The following is an 18,765-nucleotide window of genomic DNA, read 5'->3' on the forward strand; positions in this document are numbered from 1 at the left end:
TTGATTCTGACTTCAGATTCAGTCGCAGCAACCCTGTGGGACAGAGTAGAACTGCTCCACAGGGTTTTCAAGGCTGTAATCTTTATGGTAGCAGACTGATACATCTTTCTCCCAAGGAGCAGCTGTGGGTTCCAACCACCAGCCTTTCGGTTAGCAGGAAAGCTTAATTAACTATTACGCCACCAGGCTTCCTCTCCAAAATGACATAGAGAGGAAAAAAGATTAGGAAGAACAAGAGCTTCAGTGAACTATGAGACAACCTCAAACAGCCAACTCTATATGTAAATGGAGTCCTCAAAGAAAGGAGGGATAGAAAAAACATTTGAAGAAATAATAGACAAAAACTTTCCAGATCTGAGGAAAAGCACAAATCCAGAGATCAAAGATGCCCAGTGAATCAAGGGGAAGAAACATAAAACCAGTTTAGGTACTGTTATGGACTGGATTGTGTCCCCCAAAAATATGTGTTGTAAATCCTAACCCTATAACCTGTGGTTACAATCTCATTCGGGAACGGGTGTTCTTTGTTACGTTATAAGGCAGTGTCAGTGTAAAGTGTGTCTTAAGTCAATCGCTTTTGAGATATAAAAAGAACAGACTGAGCAAGCAAGCAAGCAAGCAGCGATGGAAGAAGATAGACCGACCACATGAAGATCACCAGGGAACCGAGGAGAAGAAGCTAAAAAAGATAAGGACCTTCCCCCAGAGCCAACAAAGAAAGTCTTCCCCAAGAGCCAGTGCCCTGAATTCGAACTTCTAGCCTTCTAAACTGTGGGAAAATTTGTTTGTTAAAATCACCACTTGTATTTCTGCACTAGATTATAGCAGCACTAGATTACTAAAACAGAATTTGGTACCAGGGAGTGGGGTGCTACTGTAACAAATAAAATGTGGAAGTGGTTTTGCAATTGGGTAATGAGTAGAATCTTAAAGAATTTTGCTATGCTTCATAGTAGGCCCTAGACTGTTTTGAAAGGACTGTTGGTAGAATTATGAACATCAAAGGCAATTCTGGTGAGGGCTCAGAAAGAAGTGATGAAAGCTATATAAAGTCTCTATTGTCTTAGAGAATACATTCAGCAGAATGTTGCTAGAAATGTGGACATTAAATGTGCTTCTGGTAAGGCTTTAAAAGGCAATGATGAACATGTGATCGGACAATGGAGGAAGGGTGGTGTTTTTTATGCAGTGGCAAAGGACTTGTCTAAATCGTGTTCAAATGTTTGGTATAATTTATAAGTGATGACCTTGAGTATTCGGCTGAGGAGATTTCTAAGCAAGATCTTAACGGGCAAAATGATTTCTCCTTGCCACTTACAGTAAAATACAAGAAGAAAGAGATGACTTAGGAAAATGAACTGTGTATAATAAAATCAGGAGTTAAAGATTTGAAAAATTCTTTTTTACAAACTAAGGATGTAACTAAAACTCTCACCAAGGACTTGATGACTCAATTTTTTGTTAAAGAGATTAAGCCTGTGACTGATGGATCTAAGCAACTACCACAGCAGAAAATCCATCAGCTTAGGCTGAAGGGGAAAGAGACAGGATGAAAGAAAGGAAAGCTGTCTGCCTCTTGGAATTCTACAGGTAAGAAAAAGGCCAAAGGAGCTACATCTGTTGTCCTCCAAGAAAAGAAAAGGACCATCCCTGCAGCAGCTCGGAGATCAGCAGAACTGTTGGTAGGAACACTGGGAGCAGGGCTGACTGGGTTTTAAAGGGTGGAGTCATGACCTCCTAGGTTTCAAAGGGTAGAGCCACAGCCTCCTACATTTCAGAGTCCAATCTCCCTCCAGAGTGTGAGGTTGTCATTTAGGTGAGCCAAGAGGATAGAGCTGCTACCCAAAGCTGAGGAGGCAGAGCTGCCATGCCCATAACCCAAGAGATGGGTCAGCGTCTGCTATGGACTGAATTGTATCCCCCCAAAATGTGTGTCAACTTGGCTAGGCCATGATTCCCAGTATTGTGTGGTTGTTCACCATTTTGTGATCTGATGTAATTTTCCTATGTGTTGCAAATCCTAACCTCTATGACGTTAATGAGGCAAGATTAGAGGCAATTATGTTAATGAGGCAGGACACAATCTACAGGATTAGCTGGAACCTTGAGTCAATCACTTTTGAGATAATTAAAAGACAGAAGCAGAGAGGGTAGGGACCTCTTATCACCAAGAAAGAAATGTCAGCAACAGAGCATGTCCTTTGGACCTGGGGTCACTGCACTGAGAAGCTCCTAGACCAGGGGAAGATAGATGACAAGGACCTTCCCCCAGAACCAGCAGAGAAAGCAAGCCTTCCCTGGAGCTAGTGCCCTAAATTCGGACTTTTAGCCACCTAGACTGTGAGAGAATAAATTCACTTGTAGTATTTCTGTTATAGCAGCAGGAGATAACTTAAGACACTGACCAAAGCTGAGGGAAAAGGGCTGCCACACCCAAGGGGTAGGAGAACAAAGCATACCAGAGCTGAGGGGGTAGGTTCACTATTCAGGTGGACTAGGACACCGGGCCCCACCCAAAACCCGAGAGGGCAAGGTTGCATACCAGTGGGCCTGGGAGGTGGGGACTCCACCCAGAGCCAAGGGGTCTACACCCAGAATCAGAGAACATGGCTAATGGAGGGCAGGGCCATTGTCCAGATGGTCTCTTAGAACAGAGGATTATTTTCAAGCCTTGAGAACTAATTTGTTCTGCTGGGTTTTGGACTTGCTTGGTGCCCATTATCCCTTCTTTCCCTCTAATTTTTCCCATTTGTAATGAAAACATCTATCTTGTACCTGTCTCACCACTGTACTTGGAAAGCAAACAACTGGTATTCTAGATTTCACTGGTTCACAGATGAAGAGGAATTTTGCCCCAGGATGCAATATGCCTGAAGTCTCACCCATATTTGATTTAAATGATTCAGAAGATAAGATTTGGACTTGGAGTTGATTTAAGACTTTCGGATGGTGTGATTGGGTGAATGTGTTTTGTACGTGGGAAAGACATGAATTCTGGGGGGCCAAATCAAATTTCTCAAAATTAGTGAACCACGAATAAAGAGAAAATCTTGAAGGCATCAAGACAAATAAGAAACATGATATTCATAGAAACTAACATAAGAATGACAGCAGGCTTTTCTGTCGGAAACAATGTAAGCCAGAAGATAGTGTAGAAAGACATCTTTAAAATACTAAAAGGGGGAAAAAAAACGGTCAACCCATAATTCTCTATCAAGCAAGATATCACTCAAAAATGAAGGAAAAATACTCTTTCAAAGGATGTACAAAATTTGATAGAATTCATAGCAAAACTGCACTACAATAAATGTTAGAGGATATCATTCAAGCAGAATGAAAATGATATCAGAGAAAAATTTGTATGTCTGCAAAGAAGAGCAATGGAAATGGTATGCAGGTTAAATATGAAAGAATTTTATCTCTTTTTTAAAATCTCTTATTGTAACTGACTACTTACAATAAAACTAATAGTGTATTATGGGGTTTAAAATATGTAGAAACAAAATAAATGACAAATAGCACAAAAACTGGACAGGAACACGGAAGTACACTGTTCTATGGCTCTTATTCATAAAGTGGTAGAATATTACTTGAAGTTAGATGGTGGTAAGTTAAAGATGTTTACTACAGGTCTTCGAACCAGTTCAGCCTGGTGCAATCATGGCTGAGGAAAATGACACCAGAACACACTCAAATTTTTTTAAATTTTTAAAATTTGAGTGAACCAGAACAATAACCTGAACGGAAAAATTAAAGGTCGCAGCCCTGCTACAAACTTAATCTTCCTCTTAGAAAACAAAGGCAGTCTACCTGTTGCATAGCAACCAATCTCCTGCCCCTGGGATTTTGAGCAGTTGCAAACAGCAGTGCCTGGATCAAAGATGGTGGCTGACCGCGCCACTTTGTGTGTTGTATGTTCAAATAATTCAATAATCCGATCTCCCACATCAGGCTCCTGAAAGGGCTCATTACGCCTCTTCCGAGTCTCCCATTCCAGGGCTTCGACTTGTAATTTTTTCTGCTCTGGTTATCGTTTCAGTTCACTCAAATTTTAAAAATCCGAGACTGTTTTAGTTTCACTTCATCAACCATGGCTGAACCAATTCAAACTGGTTCAAAGCCCTAGTTTACTATAAACTCTAAAGCAACCACTACCAAAAACAAAGACATAAAGCATAGCTAATATGTCAAAAAAGAAGATAAAATATAATCATAAAAATACTCCATTGATTCACAAAAAGGGAAGAAGGGAGGGAAAAGACAACAAAGACTAGGAATATCGATTCTTAATATCCTTACTAAAAGTCATTCTTTTTCATGTTGATAACTTCTATTTGCCAATAACCTATTCTAATATGAATCATGAAGATACTGATATCACTGCTTACTTGTATAGATGTTAAGAAAAGACTAGGGTGAGGCTGAATCAAATTCAAGTCCCAGTCCCACTATCTGTTATTTGGTGACATTAGGCAAGGCACAAGTCTGCATTTTATAAATGAGTAAACTGAGGAGGATCTGAAAGGATAATAACTCTAGATCATGGCATTGCCGTCAAGTCGATTCCGACTCACAGCAACACAACCCTATAGATCATACACTGGTTTTAAGACTTAAATGAGAAGATACTGTACTTCATTAAACCTCAAATACTATTATTTGGTGTACCACTAATAAAGAAAAATATGTTGCCAATTAAACTATAAAAAGCCATCAAATGTTAGATATATCCTAATTTACAAGATCTTAAAATACCCCCTCAATGGATAAATAAAACATGATATATGCATATTATTAGGCCATAAAAAGAAATGAAGTACCGATACACGATACAACATGGATGAATCTTGAAAACATTATGATAAGTGAAAGAAGCCAGTCACAAAAGATCATGTATTGTATGATCCCATTTATATGAAATGTCTAGAATAGGCAAACCTATAGAGATAGAAAGCAGATTAGTGATTGGCAGGGGCTGAGAGGATTTGGGGGAAACAGAGTGAGTGCTAACGGATACAGGGCTTCTTTTTAGAGTGATGATAAAATTGATTGTGGTGATGAGTGTACTCTGTAAATGTAAAAAACAATGCATTGTACACTTTAACTGGGTAGACTGTATGGTATATGAACTGTATCTCAATAAAACTGTTATTAAAAAATGTCAGTTATTACGAATACTAAGACATCAGGAGGGTGGAGGGAGACCAAGATTCTACTCCCAAGGTAGTCACTCTGAAGATGTAAACCATTGCTTGATGCATTAAAAACAGATATGAGAATAATGAAAAAACAAAAGGTCAAAATAATTTTTCTTTAAATGGTATTCAATATAAAAATGATTTAAAAAGGTAAACCTCTCTCTATACACCCATCTAATAATCAGTATGAATTCTAGCAGTCATTTTGAATCTACTAGATAAGATAAAGAACCTAACTTGTCATTAACAACTGGAAGCACAAAAGACTTGGCAGAAAAATGCTATCTCTGACAAATAATTCAAACCGATGCATTTGTTTTAAGATGCTTTATTAAACACAAACCATAAAGCATAATCATAATCTGAGCTTTTATTTCAAAAAAATAATTCCCCAAGAGCCATTAAAGTTCATTTGCTTACAACTGCTATGGAGTTAACCTCTGTGCCAGTCTGAAATCTGTCAATTACGGATAAGAAGGGTCATCAACTGGCTAATAAACACTCAAACCAGAAAACAGAATTCCATGGTTAAGATGCCACAATATATTTCCATTCCAGATACTGCAATTCATTATTTTTCTAATTGTAGTGCAAACCTACAGCAAAAGAAGCATTTTGGCATTTGCTTATAAAATTTTAATAATCTGAGCAAAATATAGCTATACAAACAAATGGTTAAATTACAACAACTTTTTAAGGTATAGTATTTAAATTTTTTTAAAAGTGGTATTACTTTGTGTAATTTAGCTTTGCCAGATGTATCATTTGATGTTCTATTCAGTAGTTTTAAAATATCCTTACCACAGGAATGACATGAGTGACACCATCTCCACTGTCTATTACCGTACCAGTCAATGTCCGTTCTCCTACTTGTCTAGACGTCCAGGATGCAGCTAAGGCAAGAACAGCCTTGAACAAAAAGAAATAAGACAGGCAAACAACAAAAACATAAACAAAGAGTTATTAGAAATAGTAGTTTACAAACGTGCTTTATTCAATTTCAAATGTAGTATTTGTGGAAAGAAAATACACAAAATTAATTTATATTATGCAATATAATTGTCATGTCCTACATTTTTATTAAGAAAAACTTACAGGTTTCTATTTGTTTTTAGGGGCATATTTTTAAATTTTACATATTTTAGTGAGAACCATTTTTCTCCTAAAACGAAAAGAAAAACATAGAAGACTAACAGGAAATAGTACAATACTAGGACCGCCAGGACTAAATCTATGTTTACATGGGCTGACCTGTCACAAACCAGAAAGTAAGGTGAAATAAGGCAGAGAAATACATAATCACACTAATTATTCAATTCATAAATGGTTCTAAATAATTATCACTCTTATTAATTTCGACTTTTCTAAATGCAAAATGCATTTAGGAATATGTAACAAGTTCTTCAACCACAAGTCACTGGATAGTTTAAAAATTAAGAAATTAATAGCTAGTTCATTTGTAAGAATCTAGAGTTCTTATAATCTAAACCTCAAACAAGATATATCACTAATAATTAAAAACAGAGCTAAACCGGCTTTATTTTACCTACTTGCAATACGATAGTCGAAAGGGACCTGGAAAGATATCTAGGCTACCCTCCTATATTAACACAGGATCACACCATAATTCGTGTAGGCTGACAGAACTATACAATATTTCTGAAGGTCTTACAATGAAAAATTCCATATTGATATTATAAAATTTAATGTTTAGACTTCACGGTGAGAAATTATCCTTCCTTTTTAGATAAGACCAAAACCCTCATTAACAACAAGAAATTGTTTTTTGGTTATTTTTAAAAGTCTTTTGTAAAAGCTAAGATCCCAAATTAGAATAGGTATGTATCAGCAAACCATGTTAAGAGTACTGAACAACAAAACAAACAGAATAGACTAAATGAGGACATTAAGAGCACTCTGGATCACTAAATCACTGAGATATCAAGTTATGACTCCAGAAGAATGAAACAAAGCTCTAAGTACCACTGTTTTAAAGTAAACTATACCTGACGATATTGCAAAACATGAGTTTGTTATATTTAGTTTGAAGTTAAGAAGCAAAGACTCACTAATAAAAGATGAATTCCCCACAACACCTCACTTTATTCCGATTCTAAGAGCTAAAACAGGCCTCCAACCCAAGCATACATTCCCTTCTATAAGCTTCTGCATGTTCATAAAATTTCTTAAATATTTTCAGCAACAGAAAACTCAAAAGGCAGCTAATTAATTTATGGATTACATTGACCATTAAAAAATTCTTTGCTATCCTAAGCCAAAATACTCCTCTTAGTAATTATCATTTTTTGGTCCTGTATACTCTGGAGTTATATAAACTTAGTCTGTTACCAAAAAAATACAGATGGACCTCAGCTTGTATCACAGCTCACCATTTAACTTTGAGTAAGCTACCCTAAAACTTCAGTTTTTTTCCCTCTATACAAAACAAAAATAAAAATACCTATAATTAACATGAATCGTTAATCCATTTATGGCTTATTAAAGCACTTGTGATATGTTAGGTACCACATTTGCTATGGGGTTAAAACAAGTAAGAGACGAGTTCTGACACTGAGAGATAGAAGTTGTTTCATACAGATCTACATACACCTTAAGTGCAATACAATACTACAGTGATTTACGACCAGTGGTATATATACAAGATACAGGTATATCAAATATACCTGGCCTTTATGGGGGGAAAAAGGCCGCATTGACTGTTATGAGGATAAATGTACATGTGCATAAAGTTCTTGGCACAAAGTAAGCATTCAATAAATATTAGCTCCCTTCTCTTTACCCTATGAAAGGCCTTGAAGTATCCGACCATTAACTTAAACTTGCTTTAAAATTTCCCTGTTGCTGACTAAGTATCTCCATTTCCCATAAAATGGTTCCTAAATTATTGATTTAAGGAGAGAGCTATGATATACGCTCTCAAGTTATGTTTAAAGGCTTGGCAGAAAAAAAAGAAACAAATTATGTATTTCAGGAGTAAATTAAGCCAGATTAAAATTTAAGAATCAAGCTTAAGTAAATACAAACTTGCTTACCTGCACAGCAATGTACAAGCCTGGAACATTGAATGACTCGAACATTATTTCAGCAGTATATTCCCTGTTTTCTGGAGTATTCAGTGGAGGTTCAGTCTATTGAATTGAATAGGTAATATTAGATTATTTTGATAACTTTATACGTAATTTTTAAATGAGATGTAATTTATTTAAAACATAATTAAAAGGCATTACACTTAGAGGTACAAAGACACACAGACCAAAGAAGACTACTGAGAATTCAAACAGACCTATAAATATAAGAAAACAACAGGGTTATTCACATTTAAAAAGAAACTGAATCCTTATAACACATTACTCATATAGATTAAACACTGAGAAGAAAAGAATTACCAACAGAATGTCCCAGGCAAGAAAGTCAAGAAAGATAGAAAAGAAAGAAAGGTTAAAGAAAGGTTACCAAGGCAAACCACTTTATACGTATGGTTTTATAAATGACAAACCTCCAGGCAAACACACCAATGATATCTGCTAGTGGAAGAATCCTCATCTATGGAATGATTTTAGCAGGATGTACTCGTCTATCTAGGAATATAGTGAATAAGCCAAGATTCTACAGATTTATGGCATGGCTTCCTGGAAAATGTTGCTTAAGCTATCTAACTGTTAGAACATAAAATGGAGATGTTTACACAGCTCTCTTCTGTGTAAACGATGTGACTGCATTTATCATTCAGAAATCGTATAAGTTAAATCTGGCCAGACATATGCTAATGAGGCAAGAAATGCCCTAGGGAACAGTGCTGGCAATCCTAGACTTCATGTTTCACCTACGCCTCATGATTATGTGAATCCTTTAAATTATTAAAGCTTGAAACTGAGGAAGATCTCTGATTCTTTTGATTCTAATTTAACAATCTGATCCTCTGATTTATCTTAAATATTCAAAAGTGAAAGGCAAAGCTTTTAAACTTTAAGAAATATGGAAGAATTATCTTTTCGACCTTGGGTTAAGGAATGATTCCTTAAATTTAAAGAGCACAAGTCATAAATGGAAAGATTGATTAAACTTTAATTAATTACAAATTAAATCTTTTTTTAATTTCAAAAGCTATCATAAAGTAAAAAGCCAAAAACTAGGAGTAGACTCATCCCATACATAAAATCTTTAATAGCTAAACTACATTTTACCACATATAAAATACTTAACAGCTAATCTACTATTTAGAAGAGTTCTGGAACCATGTTCAAGAGTTTGGAGATAATTTAGTGATGGATACATATAAAATTAAGCAAACTAAAAAACCACGGCAATTGAATTAAAAATGCCAGGCAAAACAAAAATTTTATGTACAATAAAACATCATCAGGGTACCACACCACCAGAATGGCTAAAATTAAAGACTGACAACATCAAATAATGGATAGAATATGGAGCTACCGGATCTCTCGCACACTGTTGGTGCATGTGTAAAAAGGTATGAACTCTTGGAAAAAGTTCTGGAAGTTTCTGATAAAGTCAATCATACATCTACACTATGACATAGCAATATCTAGGTACTTACAAAAGAGAAGTGAAAACACGTCCACAAAACACTTGGACAAGAATATTCACAATAACCAAAACATTCATAATAGTAAAAAACTAGAAATAGCTTAAGTAACCATCAACAGGAAAATAAGTGAGATATATTCATACAATGAAATACTATTACCCAGCAACAAATCTCTAATAAATGTAACAACATGGATGAATCTCAACATTATGCTGAGTGAAAGAAGTCTTACCCAAAAGAGCACATTTTGTACAATTCCATTCATATGAAACTCAAATACAGGCAAAATTAATCTACGGTGGAAAAAATTCAGAACAGTGGTTGCCTACAGTACACAGGGGCAAGGACTAAGTAGGAAATGACATGAGAAAACTTTTCAGGCTGACAGTAATGCTCTATATCCTGATAAGGGCTTAGGTTACACAGATGTACGGATCTGTCAAAACCAGTGGTTGACAAACTACATTCTGCCTCCTACAGGCCAAATATAACCCACTACTCATTTCTGTAAATAAAACGTTAATAGAACACAGTCATACCCATTCAGTTACATACTGTCTTTAGCTGGTTTTGTGCTATAACAGTAGAGTTGAGTAGCTGCAACGGACACCACATTGACGCATAAAGCCAAAATATTTGCTATCTGGTCCCTTAGACAGGAACCTTGGTGGCACGGTGGTTAAAGCGCTCTGCTGCTTATCAAAAAAAGCCAGCAGTTTGAATTCACCAGCCACTCTGTGGGAGAAAGATGTGGCAGTCTGCTTCCATAAAGATTTACAGCCTTACTGCCTCACTAACATCATTTACAACACACAGGATAATCACATCAGATCACAAAATGGACACCACACAATACTGGTAATCATAGCCTAGCCAAGTTGATATACATTTTTAGGAAACACAATTCAATCTGTAACACGTACTTTAGACACATTATCAGGAGGACCAGTCCCTGGAGAAGGACGTTATGCTTGGTGAAGTAGAGGGTCAACGAAAGAGAGAAAGACCCTCAACCAGATGGGACTGACAGTGGCTGCAACAATGGGCTCAAACATAGCAATGATTGTGAGAATGGCGCAGGACCAGGCAAGTGTTTAGTTCTGTTGTATATAGGGTCGCTATGAGTTGAAAGGAAACCCTGGTGGTGTAGTGGTTAAGTGCTATGGCTGCTAACCAAAAGGTCAGCAATTCAAATCCACCAGGCGCTCCTTGGAAACTCTATGGGGAAGCTCTACTCTGTCCTATAAGGTCGCTGAGTCAGAATCGACTCGATGGCGACAGGTTTTTTTTTTGTATGAGTTGGGAACGTCTCAACAACACCTAACAACAACAACAAGCCACTTAGTCAAATTATTCAATAAAATTTAAACAGTGGAAAAAAAAAAGAAAAGATTTACAACCTTAGAAACCCTATGGGGCAATTCTACTCTGTCTTATAGGGTCGCTGTGAGTTGGAATCGACTCAAGGATAGTGGGTTTGGTTTGGTTTTGGTCCTTTAGAGAAAGAGTTTGCCAAGTCCTGGTCAAACCCACAGAATGGTAAGGTTAAGATCTGTGTATTTCACAAAAAGAAACAATCTTTGTTGGTTACGAGGTATTGGGAAGGGGGAACTAAACAGATAATAGGTAAGTGGTAACTTTGGTGAAGGGTAAGACAGTACACAATACTGGGGAAGCCAGCACAACTTGTACAAGGAAAGGTCATGGAAGCTCCACACACACTTCCAAACTCCCTGAGGGACTGAACTGCTGGGAGGAGGGCTGCGGGGACTATGGTCTCAGGGAACATCTAGCTCAACTGGCATAACACAGTTTATAAAGAAAATGGTCTACGTTCTACCTTGGTGAGTAGCACCCGGGGTCTTAAAAGCCTGTGAGCAGCCATCTAAGATACTTCACTGGTATCACCCCTTTGGAAGCAAGGGAGAATGAAGAGAACAAGATACAAGGAAACTATCAGTCCAAAGAACTAATGGACCACAGCTACCACGGCCTCCACCAAACTGAGTCCAGTACAGCTAGATGGTGCCTGGCTACCACCACTGACTGCTCTGACCGGGATCACAATAGATGGTCCTGGACAGAGCTGGAGAAGGATGTAGAACAAAATTCTAACTCACAAAAAAAAGACCAGATTTACTGGCCTGACAGACTGGAGAAACCTCAAGAGTATGGCCCCCAGACACCCTTTTAGCTCAGTGGTGAAGTCACTCCCGAAGTTCACCGTTCAGCCGGAGATTGGACAGCCTCATAAAACAAAACGGAACTGATGAGGCAGAGCAGTCCAGGGACAAGGACTAGAAGGCAGGAAGGGACAGGAAAGCTGATAATAAGGAACCCAAGGTTGAAAAGGGACAGTGTTGACATGTCGGGGGGTTGTTAACCACTGTCATAGGGCAATACGTGTACTAACTGTTTAATGAGAAACTATCTGTTCTGCAAACCTTCATCTAAGGTACAAGAAAAAAAGAATTATCTATGTGAGATCAAACTGAAAACAGCAACTCAAGAAGTTTGATGGGCAGCCTAGGGGGCAGTGAGCTGAAGATAACGGTGATGGGATAATTTGGAAAAGAATAGGGAGAATAGCAGCACAACTGGAAGAATGTAATCAATCTCACTGAATTATACACGTAGAAACTTTTGAAATGGTGTAACTTTGGCTATGTATATTTTCACCAGAAAAAGGGTCCTCCAAGGTCGAGAAGGGAGAGTGTTGACATGTCATGGGGTTGCTAACCAATGTCATAAAACAATATGTGTACTGACTGTTTAATGAGAAACTATTTGTTCTGTAAACCTTCATCTAAAGTACAATAAAAAAAAATTAAAAAAAAAAAATCTGTGTATTTCATACTACGTACATTTTATATCGAAAGAAATAAAAATATTAACAATACTGAACTCTATTTGATAATATGCATGCTAAAGTATTTAGAGGTGAAATGACTCCTATCTGCAAGTCATTTTGAAATAATTCAAAAAACTAGACTGATGGATAAACATATGAACATATATGTCATAAAGGAATTATAGTAAAATGCGAATTATTAACTCTAGTTGTGGCTAGATGGTTGTTCACTGTAAAATCTTTCGGCTTTATGTTTAAGTCCTAGCCATAAATAATATTCACAAATCGTAATAATATATAGATACTGATCTAACCAAAAATTGTGATGTAACTGTACTGCAGGGAGGAGAAGAAAAAGAATTTTGTGTTGAGGGAGAGGAGATAAAAGGAGAAGAACAAAACCTTCATCTTTCTTCCCAGAATGTTAGTAAGACAGTAAAACATAGTGTCTAATATATAAAAAAAGAAATAAAAGAAACATACTATTTAAATTTATGAGATAAGTTATCAGGAAAAAAATCTCTAAAAATTAAAAGTAGTTGCATCTAGGGCATACGAATCAAGAGTTGGAAGAGATGAGAAAGGAGAGTGCTATTCTTTTTATTTTAAGTCTTGCAGCGTTGGCTAGATTAAGCCATGACCATGTACTGCTTTGATTAAAAAGGTTTAAAAATGAAATTATATTTTTGTTATTGAGAATTACAAAAGAAATGATAATCTAGTTTTAAAAAAGTTCCTGTCATAAAGATTACATATTAATTATCAAAAGCACTTCTTAAGTGCCTACTTTGTGCTTCAATATATAACTACTCTATTGGAGTCCATAGCAGAATGGTCTTAAAGACAATACAGCTTTATAACAAAGTCCTTTAGAGATATGACAAACAGTAAAGTATACCCTACTGAAAACAGGTGTGATGCAAATGCTCTTATTAAGTTTCTTTAAAAATTTCCTCAGTGAAATTATAATTTATACTTACCAAAAGAAAATAATGGTCTTCAGGTTCTGCCCTCAAGTATTTAAAGATCACTTGCTCCATAAACCTTTCCATCAAGTCCCAATCTTCAACTATACCATGGCGGATTGGCCACTATTTAAACAATAACAAAAAACAAATCTTATCAATATAAAAAATAAAACTACAAAAACAAAAAAAAACCCAAGGAATATCAGACCATTAGTGGATATTAGATGAGGATAGCATTTTCTTAGCTATGATAACGACACTGTAGACCGTTTTTAGGAGATGAGTACCTAACTACTTAGAGATGAATGAGATTATTTCTATAACATATTTCCAGATGGTTCAATAAAAACCATAAAGCAACTATATCAAAATGTTAAGAATTTTTAAATCTAGATGAAAGCTTATTGTATTAGACTTTCTCAAATACTGTAATAATGGGTAAACTTAGTCCATTAAAATTAAGCCTATGAAAATTATAGTTCATTATAATTCCCTTAGTGTTTTCTTTTAAATTTCTTAGCTCATTCACAAATATTTGTTGTGTCTAATATATAAACTATTTTGTAAGTATACAGCTAGAATAATCATAAATCAATTATGCGAAATTTCATAAGAAAACTGTATATATTCTGAAACTGTGCACCAAGATGCTCCAGGGTACTACAGCAAATTCACAAGAGCACTCAAAGTAGTTTAAATTTTTCAGGGAAATACAATAATACTTGGCATCAATTGTACACTATAATATCTACTAGTTTAAGGCAGTTCCTTTTCAATACTGGATCACACTACATTCCTTTCAATAACAACATTTCTTTGAGAAGCTGGGTGGTCAGTGGTTGCTGTGATAAAAGTACCAAATATATACATAAAACAAGTACTAAGTGTGGCAGTGACCATTCTGATTCCAGGTGTGAGAAGTTGTACAGTACCCAACAGGCACACAAATCCTATTAGTAAGTAGTAATTGTGATTATATTTAATAATGAAATAAAAATATTTTCCTTTCAATAAATTGTCTTATTTTTTCAAACGGCTACCTAAATTGTTTGGCTCTAGCTACCACATCAACAGAATTGTTAAGATACTTCTTTTGGTCCAGATGGCACTGTGAAAAAAGTTACTCAGACACTAAGGATACTGGGAATGAGAAAGTCTGTGAGCCTCTGGAAGAGAATACAGTTCCATGCAGATAGCACACATTCAACACCTAAGGTTGAAAGAATGAGTAAATGAACAAATAAACATCCTACAGTCATTTACTTAGTAATTAAACCACTTATCTATTAATCCCTAACACCCACTTCTCTCACCCTAGCCTTTTAGATACTGTTTAGGGCACTAATAAAATGACTTTTTCTCCCCCATTTGCTTTAGGGAAGGAAAAAAAAATGTACTTTTTTGTATCATTCATTTTACACATTACTGGAACTTTACAAATTTAAATGTTCTAAGTGTTTATTCATTAATTCATCAATTATCACTGTGCACCTACTGTAATCTATTGGAACAAGCGCTAAGAAAATGGACATGTCCACGTCCACAAGAAGCTCAGTCTAGTAAAAGAAACTGATCCAAACAAATATTACATGATAGGTTATTATTTCCAAGAAATAAAGTTTCTAATACAGGATGACCAACTTGACTTACGGGGAAAATAGGAAGGCGTGACTGAGGAGGTCCTATCTAAGCTAGGTCTTAAAGACATAACATCTTCTCAGTTTTGTTTTGTTTTATAGAGGGAGTAGCACTTAGATGAAAACATGCAAGCAAAGACAAACACTGAATATACAAAGGCAAACGCTGCAGGTATTAATGAGAAACACGTGCTAAAAAGGGCTAGGGAAAGGGTTGTAGAGAGTTATACTAGTTCTAGATCAAGGGAACAAGATTCTCAAAAACCGTATTTGCCTTGCATTTGGGTTTCACACTGTAAGGAAGAGTGATTCAGAAGTTTTTAAGCAGGGGAATGACAAGAACACCTTTACTTTTTATTTAGGATGATGATGATTATAGGAAGGCTGAAATAAACCTTAAGAGGCCAACCAAGAGAGAAAAGAACCCCAATTGTGGTAGGGATTACATTAGATAGACCAGATTCAAGATTTTCCAGACAATAAGGTTGAGGAAAAAAGTCAAAAATATCAATAGGTTTCTAGCTTTGAAGCCAAGATGGACAGGATGCCATTAATTAAGATACAAAAGTTGTGTTGTATTGTATATTGTCTTGTCTCAGGGTAAGGAGGAGTGGAGTATATATAATGGATTCTGTTTTGGATATATTAAAATCAAGAGCCAGGTAGTAGGTACTTGACAGTAAGTAGTTAAGAGACATGGTTAAGAAATCAGAAATAGAGATCTAGGTTGTGGTTGTAGACAAAGGAGCTGATGAGATCACCTAAAGAAAGTCTTTAATTAAGGAGTAAAAGAGAACCAAGAACAGCACTTGGGGAATATTAAGATTTGAGTAGTGGGCAAAGGAGGAGGAACCAGTGAAAACAAAAAACAAACAAAAAGAATAGTCCATATTAGGAAGAGAACCAACAGTAATTTTGTGAAGGCCAAAGAAGAGCAGTTCTAAAAAATAAAGATGAACTAAGCAGGATAAAGACTGTTACATACAATTGAGTTTTACAAAGAACCAGTAAGTGGTGAGCTTATCAAATAAGTTTCAGACTAAATAAGAAGCTTGGTTTTAAAAGGAAAGTGGGAAATAAGACAATAGCTAAAAGGCTGACGACAGAAGGTAGGAATAAAGATTGAGAGAAGTTTTATTGTTTTTGATTGGTTGGTTGGTTGGTTGGTGCGTAGCATTTAGAAGACTTGAAAATGCGTTTAACGCTAAATAGACAAGTGGAAACTTTGGTAAAGGTACGACAGTACACAATACTAGGGAAACCAGCACAACTTGTACAAGGAAAGGTCATGGAAGCTCCACAGACACATCAAACTCCCTGAGGGATAGAATTACTGGGCTGAGGGCTGTGGGGATGATGGTCTTGGGGAACATCTAGCTCAACTGGCATAACATAGTTTAAAAAGAAAATGTTCTACATTTTACTTTGGTGAGTAGCGTCTGGGGTCTTAAAAGCCTATCAGCGGCCATCTAAGATACTCCACTGGTCTTACCCCTTTGGGAGCAAGGGAGAATGAAGAAAACAAGACACAAGGGAAAGATCAGTCCAAAGGGTTAATCGACCACAACTACTATGGCCTCCACCAGACTGAGTCCAGTACAACTAGATGGTACCTGGCTACCATCACTGACTGCTCTGACAGGGATCACAACAGAAGGTCCCAGAAAGAGCTGGAGAAAAATGAAGAACAAAATTCTAACTCACAAAAAAGACCAGACTTACTGGCCTGACAGAGACTGGAGAAATCCTGAGAATACGGCCCTCGGACACCCTTTTAGCTCAGTAATGAAATCACTCCTGAGGTTCACCCTTCAGCCAAAGATTAGACAGCCCCATAAAACAAAATGAGACTAAAGGGGCACACGAACCCAGTTGGCAAGGATTAGAAGGCAGGAGGGGGACAGGGGAAAAAAAAAAAAAGGAGTCTATAGGAGGGGGAAAACTGTGAAACAGAATTTCAAATTTTTAATGGAATCTAGACTTTCCGGAGCCACTAAGGTTGGATGTACCCCGAAAAACTATTGCCCTGAGATAATCTTTAAACTTTAAACCTTAAACCTAAAATATCCCCTGAAGTCTTCTTTGAACCAAAAATAGTTTATCTTAATTAGAAAGGTATGTCTGCCTTAAGCATTGTCCTCTTTTAGAGAATTATCCATGTGAGATCAGACTGACAACAGCAACTTGCAAGACTGGATGGGAAGCTTAGGGGGCAGTGAGTTTAAGATAATGGTGGTAGAATAATTTGGAAAAGGATAGGGAGATTGTAGCACAACCTGAAGAATGTAATCAATGTCACTGAACTGTACATGTAGACATTGTGGAAAAGTGTATATTTTCATCAAAATAAATAATACATCATTTAAAAAAAGAAAGAAAGAAAGTGCATTTAAGACAGAGAGGACAGTCAGTGGCAAGGAACTCTGGCCTTTCAGCTCACCAACCTCATCACCTTCAGTGATTTCTATTTTCCATTTTGGTCACATTTTAGATCTTATCATGTCTAAATTCCTAAAATGCATGCATACCACTGTCTGATCATAACCTCTTATCTTTCCAGCATACTCTACCATCTCACCATACCTCTTTTGATCACCATTAGACTTCCAGTCCAGTAGCTACTTTAATTATTCCCTAACCATCAATCACCCACTACATAATGTAGATTTTATACCACATCCTTTGACTATTCACATTTCCTTTTGTCATCTCATAGGCCAAAACCCAACCCACCATGACCTACTCTAAATTTCTCTGTACCCAGAATGTGACTGTACTGAAGAAACATACATAAATGTGTTCATAACCATAATCACTATTCTCAAATAGACCTAACCTTGCCTGACAAGCCTTTGTTTCTCTACTCTTTCATCTTTACTCACCACAATGATGATTTTAAATGTTCTCCCTACCTCAGATTTGACCTTCTCCCCCCATTCCCTGAGCAGATGATGTCACCACTTATTTCAAAGAGAAAGCAGAAGCCAACAATCAGAAATCCAACTTCTCTCTACCAAATCTATAAAAATTACTGATTCCACACTTACCCTTTTTTCTCTTTCACCTCTATTAAAATGTAAGAGATGCTCCAAGTATCAATTTGTTAATCTGTACTCTACATTCCATTCAATTAGCTTTCTCAGAGACCTTGCAATATTGATAATGCCCCATCTGTTGTGTTTCTTTACTCTCTTTCTCTAGCAGCTCTTTGACATTAGCATTTAAACATCTTTCATCTTAATGCCACAACCTGTCTCTTCATTTGTCTCTCTCTCCCAATCACAGCCAAACCTCAACGAATAGTCCTCCTATTGTCATTTGTTCCTTGCCTACCATCCACAAACCACCCTACTTTACACATCCAGTCCCACTACTCTTCCAAAACTATTCTCACTAAGATTTTTTTTTTTTAATTGTACTTCAAGTGAAGGTTTACAGAACAAATAGTTTCTCATTGAACAGTCAGTACACATATTCTTTTATGACATTGGTTAACAACTCCATGACATGTCAACCCTCTCCCTTCTTGACCTTTTTTTTT

At 36.5% G+C, this 18,765-nt stretch overlaps 1 protein-coding gene across 2 annotated transcripts in view; it reads right to left on the reverse strand.

Annotated features, from left to right (window-relative positions):
- ACTR3 (actin related protein 3) overlaps positions 1–18,765 on the reverse strand; it is a 92,864-nt gene that overhangs the window by 23,912 nt on the left and 50,187 nt on the right. For both annotated transcript variants that reach the window (XM_004375075.3, XM_023730180.1), the window contains exons 4-6: positions 13,600–13,710; positions 8,252–8,347; positions 6,000–6,107 (exon numbers count right to left, since the gene is read on the reverse strand). In XM_004375075.3, coding sequence (XP_004375132.1) covers positions 6,000–6,107; positions 8,252–8,347; positions 13,600–13,710 — 315 coding nt within the window. The remainder of the gene's footprint in view (positions 1–5,999; positions 6,108–8,251; positions 8,348–13,599; positions 13,711–18,765) is intronic.

Source organism: Trichechus manatus, unplaced genomic scaffold (assembly GCF_000243295.1).
Source record: "Trichechus manatus latirostris isolate Lorelei unplaced genomic scaffold, TriManLat1.0 scaffold00033, whole genome shotgun sequence".
NCBI lineage: Eukaryota > Metazoa > Chordata > Mammalia > Sirenia > Trichechidae > Trichechus > Trichechus manatus.